The sequence below is a fragment of the Impatiens glandulifera genome, chromosome 7 (genome assembly GCF_907164915.1).
Source record: "Impatiens glandulifera chromosome 7, dImpGla2.1, whole genome shotgun sequence".
NCBI classification, from domain to species: Eukaryota; Viridiplantae; Streptophyta; class Magnoliopsida; order Ericales; family Balsaminaceae; genus Impatiens; species Impatiens glandulifera.
In genome coordinates, this window is record NC_061868.1 from 45,952,555 (window position 1) to 45,959,087 (window position 6,533).

Genomic DNA, 6,533 nt, shown 5'->3' on the forward strand with positions numbered 1-6,533 from the left:
GGATTTGGTTGAGTTTCATGGTTGAAATAGCAGCAACGACGAAAATAATAGCGGTAACATGAGCCGAAGAACTGGGTAGCTTGTTTTCTGAATTATTATTTATTCTATTATAATAAAATGAGAAATAGTTAGTTCGAATGAAGATTAAAAGAAAGAATATTTCTCTATAGTTATAACTTTTAACTTAAAGTTCTCGAAGAGTTTAATGTATTTTTATTACAAACTAAATGAAGATTAAGAATTTGACATTTAATGATTCATTTCTATTTATAAAATCTAAGCAACATTAAAAAGGGAGAAATTGAATTTCTATCTTAGATTCAACTTATTGATGTTGTCACATTGGCTTTTTTATTAGATTCATCATTCTTACATTTTGGCTCCAACTTCAATTAGATGAATTCTTCCTCAACTTGGTTATCAAATTCATTAAAATATTAGAATTGTGATTGATAGTTACATTAATTAGTTTATCTTTATTTAATTTTAAATTTATTTAACATAGCCGAAGCTTATTCACTTATAAAATTTAGAAAAATGACTAGTCTTAATAGGTCGGAATCAACTTAATGAATTATAAGCTTAGATGATAGAACCTCTCTTTAATGTTTTTATTATAATTAAACCAGTTATATTCTATCTATGACCTATTGCAAGGAAGTATTCAATCAAATAAAAATAAAATAAATCAAATTTCATATTTTTTTTTCTAGCTATCTTAGATCTTTCTTATTTTCTTACACAATTATTAAGTACTTTAGTCTATTTTTTTTTTTAAAAAATTAAGTACTCTTTTCTATTATTTATAATATCTCTATTTCAATGACTTTTATTCATTATAACCTTCCTTCGATAGAAACTCTTGTATGCTTTATTATAATTAAAACAGTTATATTCTGTGACCTATTGCAAGGAATTGTTCCATCAAATAAAGCAATCACTAATTAGTTCCATATCATCAAGATAAAATCTGGAAAAATAGTTCAAGAACCCTTTGTGTCCGACATCAATCTAATATTAGTAGGGAGGAAAATACATCTAATACGGAAAAATAACAATATTTTTTAAAATTCTTAAGAGTTGAAATTGATCTTAATACTCTTGAAAGAGATCCTACAATTCGGAATATTTATATATGACAACATTCACTTAATTAATAAGAAGAAATTAGACGAATTTATATTAAAATTGATCAATATCAACCTAAGTTGAATGAGTGTTCAAGAATTTAGTATGGATCACAAACCCACTATAGTAAATTTCAATAGGATATTCTCATCAATTTTTAAATCTCGTATATTTATTTTATTTTAAAAGATGTATTCGTGAATTGATTTAATTAATATGCCTAATATGCTCATTTGTTACTCGCAATAGTGTAATAGTTATAATTTTTATAGTTTAGAGAAAAAAAAATATGAATTCGTCCCTTGGATGCATCATCTATTTATTGTTCTCGCTCATCTCGTGTAAGAGTTATGACAATTTACGACTTCCTTCAACAACTTAGTTTGGTTGAATGCAGATTCACTACCTCTTGGAGCCTTTGAGGAATTTTTTTTAAGGTATTATATTAAAAAAATAAAATAAAAAGTAGTTCGCATTAATGTGCATCACACCTTAAAAATTTCTTAATAAATTATAAATATGAAAAAAATTATATAAGGTTAGTTTTGTATTTTTAAATACTTTATAAATTTAAAAGTTATAATATACTGTAATATGTAATCTAATTATACTTTATTAATTTAAACTATTTTCAAACCTTTCACAAGTTTAATATATTTCCTTTCCAAACATTTGAGGCTTTGACAAGCTGAAAATGTTTAGCTTTGAGTTGACCATGTTTTATCATTTTCTATGTAAAATAAATGGTATATAAACATAGGTGGATTCAATATTTATTTACATTTCAAATTAAATATTTTACTAAGTTACAATAAAAATGCAAAAATCACATGATCAAAATAAAAAAACAATAGTGACTTTAACACCTCTTTTGATGTTGCTTCTTTTTATATATATAAAAAAAGAGGATCACATTTTATTTATTCAATTCATTAAACTATCTAATATGTTTTAATTTTATTTAAAATAAAAAATAATAATAATAATTAAATCAATTAAAAACCTAACTAACTTACTTTTATAAAAATAAATAAAATTAAAACACAGTAAAAATCCATATCTTATTTTTATATAAAAATCTAGTCATGGATTATTATGAACGAGTTTAAGCCAGAATTTATAACAAGTTTTACTATGATTTTTAAAATATAAGTTAGTATTATGAGAATAGTCTACTAATTTAATTATTTATATTTAGAACTATAGGTACCGCTTTTTATTTAGAGGCTGGAGCAAGGGATAAAATTATTTTTACATAATTGTTTTATTTTATTTTTATATAGTGAGAGAATAATGACAATTTATAAGTTATATAATTTATTATATAATAATAAAACAATTCATATCCTACCCATACAAGTTTTTTAATTTATTATATTATATTAATACAAATCAATTGACACATCATTAAAAAATATATAATTTATTTTTAAGTAAAAAATATTCATATCCTAACTCTATAACTCTTAATCCTAATTTTCAAATTCATTCTCTCGCTATATCCGTACAATTTATAACGATATATAGGCTACTTAGATTATGTCATTTTAAATTAAAATTCATTTTATATATATATATATAATTTCTAGAGCGGTATTTTTTATTACTATTTTTATTAGTATTTGTAGTGTTATAATTATTTTCTCTCTAGAAAGTACGTTAAAAGGAATAACCTTTTGTTTAGCTTTGAGCCCGGTATTTTGATTATTACTACTTTGATTTAGCTCGAGTCGGTGATCGATCTTTCGTTTTTAGCTTCTACTCAAGGGGGAGCGCGCCTTAAGAAGTGCTATTGCAGATCCCACCTCCGCTTTTCAGTAAGATGCCGGTCAAGATGGAGCTAAGAATCTATACTTTATCGAGACATACTATCTAATAAGATAAGAGGTTCTCGAAAATTAAGGTGTGAAGACAATTACTTTTATTTTTTTAATCCCAATATAGATTGTGAATTTGAAATTCAACAACTTTTTTAATTTCAAATTTGGAGATAAAAAAAATTAATTTTTTAAACAATAATTGATAATCCGTAAGAACATGAACAATATTAACTCATCTCATACATATATTATATATATAATTTTATTGTTTTTTTTTTATGAAGATACATTTATCATTTATAAATGACATCATCATCTAATCGTTCATTCATAAGATCTCTCAAGTCATTATAAGCAGTACTTTCAGAATAACAATTTTGATCACCATTATTATCAACTTCTATAAGAACGGTGGTTTCATCATCAGTATATGAATTAAACTGATCATCTGCCCAAGGATGAATCTCTGTTTTCTTTAGCCCCGCCAACACCATAGCCACTTCTTTCATGCTAGGCCTTTCGACCCCGGTCATCCTCAAGCATCTTTGGGCTAGCTTAGCCACATCCCTCATCTGATCCAAACTTTCTTTATTAACAATTTTACTATCCAAAATCTCTATTAGACGCCCTTCTTTCATCGCACAATCCAAATGCATGGCCAAGTTCTTATGCATTTCGGGTCTCTCAAAAGATAATGCCTTTTCGCCGGTTATCAGCTCCACAAGGACTACCCCGAAGCTATAAACATCGCTCTTGTCTGTTAATTGGTTTGAAAAGAAATATTCAGGATCCAAGTAACCAAAAGTGCCTTGAACAAGAGTAGCTATTTCGGTTTGATCTGCAGGAACAAGCTTAGAAGCTCCGAAATCAGAAACTTTTGCAGTATACATGTCATCCAAGAGTATATTAGCGGATTTGATATCCCTATGGATGACAGGGATAGAAGCAGCCGAATGCAAATAACCTAGTGCTTCTGCAGTATCTGCAGCTATCTTCAAACGCATCTCCCACGTGAGCAAAGGGAATGCAGAATCATTGTCATGAATGCGTTCCGAAAGAGTTCCATTCGTGATGAACTCGTATACTAACGTAGGGACTTCTGTCTCTAAACAGCATCCTATAAGCTTCACCACGTTCTTATGATTGATTTGGGAGAGGATGATAACTTCATTAACGAATTGCTCTGTTTGACTTTCGTCGCTTATCTTAGATTTCTTAATGGCAACGACTATTTCATCGGTCAATACTCCTTTGTAGACTGTTCCGAATCCTCCTTGCCCGATAACTCTGTCTTTACTATAGTTGTTCGTAGCCTTCTTGAGATCTTCGATAGTGAAAATCCTTGTCGTTTGATGGCGTGGTGACATTTCATGCTGTGAGAGTTTTTGTTGTAGTAACAAGCCTCCGTTTTGCTGAAAGAAATTTTCCCTAAGCATTATGATCTTTCTTTTCCTTTGAATCCAATATAACCATGAGCCTACAACTACCAGGACTAACAGGCCAACAGTAACACCTGCAAATAAATCCAATGTAACATTTTAACATTTGATTAGATCAAAATAACCGAATTCAATTAGATTTGTTGAATAGGTTCATTACTTACTTAGAGCTATGATAAGCAAGGTAGATCCATTAGACTGATCCTTTGGTTTGCAGCCTGTTCCGTTTCTCAAACCATCTTCTACAAATCCTTTCAAACAAGAACAAGAGAAAGTCCCCCCTGAATTGACGCATATTGCGCTCGAATTACAGGGATTTGAAGCAGAACTGCATTCATCAATATCTGCAAAATATTTAACAGAGATCTGATATGCTAAACTTAAATCACCAGTGAAGTCTAATATATAGAAAACAAACCTTGACAACCATCAACAAGATAAGGATTTCCTTGATACCCAGAAGAGCAATTACAGAAATAGCCAGGTCCATTCGTGGAATCAATGCAATCACTATGTTCCGCGACGCAAGCGAAACTCGAAGAATTCCTTCTTTCTTCTTCACAAGTCCTATTCCCAATCGCCCAATCCAAAATAACAGGGAAACTCTTCCTATCTCTTAGTCCTCTAATGTCGGATAATGTAAAGTTGAAGGCGTCAATTTCTCCAAGAAAAACATAGCTGCACGGATCAAATTCCGAAACCATCTTGTGATTAGTTAAACTGCCAATTCCAAGCATATAATAGCTCACTCGTTTGGGTATTGAAGCCTGGCAACACCCAACACCATGACAAGATCCATTGACAACATCCTGAGGAGTATTGCATAGAGATACGCAAGCAGACTTATAGTTTACATCATTGTCGCCTGAAGCTACTGCCCAAGTATCACAACCGACACCTATGATTTTGTTTTTCGTATTGGAGAAATAAAAATTGTTTGGCAGTTTTCGCTCCACACTTGAATTGTCCTTGTCGATTGGATCTCCGTTCGAGTTGTAGCATATCTTAGCGACAGGTGATGATGAGACACGCAATTGTCCACCGGGCATTACTTCGAGCACTTGGCGGTTTTTATCGTTGTTAGTTCTCAGAAATGGACGGGAAGAATTGGAATGAGTGTCGTTACAGACGATAAGGTAAGACGGGTCTAGATAACAATCTGGGCTTGTGCCAAAGGGGAATGTGATGTTGACACCGCCGCATGTGGTGGTGCAGTTTGGACTTGGCTGCTTTACTGATACTCCCGGCGGGACTATTATTGTCATGATCATGATCAGAAAGAAAAAACCAGACATGGATTTGAGGCAATTCATGTTGTTTTTTTGGGTAGTTTTTATGACCAAGTATCCTTCAACTTCTTCTTGCTTATAATGGCAAGGCCATTGATGATGAAAGGCATCATTTATTTATTTTTTTGATAAATTCTAGTTTGTAAATTTCAAACATGTTAGAGGAGGAGACCAAGCATACTTGATAGGAGTTTTTTATATACAAAATTAAAATATTATACCGTTTGGAATATATATAAACTTAATTTGACAAGTTAAATGAAACTGACATCTTATTAAATACTCAAAGTTTTGGAATAAATTGAAACTTTGACAAGTTAAATAATTTATAATTTACCTTGTCAAATTTACAATCCATTATTATTATTAATTTTGTTTTTTTTTTAAGATGAAGGTTAGTATATGCATGTATCTTATATTAAAATAGAATAAAAATTAATGCAAATTGTTTTTTCCACCCTTCTCCTGCTCCCATCCCATTCCTTAATTAACTCAAAAATTACTTATTTATCCCTATTAATTTTATATATTTACCTTTCATCTTATTTATTTTACTTATTTTATTTTATTTAATTATTAAGTTTTTTTTATCATAAAATATAATTAATTAATTTTTAATATTTTTTTCTACATAAAAGATAAAAATTTAAAAGATATATAATTAATTTTAAATATTATATATTAATAATAAAATTATAATAAATAAATTAAAATAAAATAATAATTTTATATAAAATAAATATTTTAAAAAGTTAAATATGAAATATTTTAATAAAAAATATTATTAAAAATATTATGCAAATGTTATCGTTTATATTATTAAGTAAAACATTATATTTAATTTGACTAATTATTGA

The 6,533-nt window shown here is 29.1% G+C and overlaps 1 protein-coding gene across 1 annotated transcript; it reads right to left on the bottom strand.

The window, feature by feature from the left end:
- Positions 1–3,241: 3,241 nt before the first annotated feature.
- Positions 3,242–5,652, bottom strand: LOC124910053 (wall-associated receptor kinase 5-like). Its single transcript, XM_047450677.1, has 3 exons — positions 4,806–5,652; positions 4,552–4,731; positions 3,242–4,461 (listed from the first exon to the last, which is right to left on the bottom strand). The coding sequence occupies exons 1-3, from the start codon at positions 5,650–5,652 to the stop codon at positions 3,242–3,244; spliced, it is 2,247 nt and encodes a 748-aa protein (XP_047306633.1).
- Positions 5,653–6,533: the final 881 nt, after the last annotated feature.

Excerpts from the sequence above, each read along its gene's own strand:
- LOC124910053 (XM_047450677.1), bottom strand. The coding sequence starts at position 5,652 with ATGACAATAATAGTCCCGCCGGGAGTATCAGTAAAGCAGCCAAGTCCA. Across the intron at positions 4,732-4,805 it reads TCTTGTTGATGGTTGTCAAG|ATATTGATGAATGCAGTTCT; the intron begins GTTTGTTTTCTA and ends AATATTTTGCAG. Across the intron at positions 4,462-4,551 it reads CTTGCTTATCATAGCTCTAA|GTGTTACTGTTGGCCTGTTA; the intron begins GTAAGTAATGAA and ends ATTTATTTGCAG.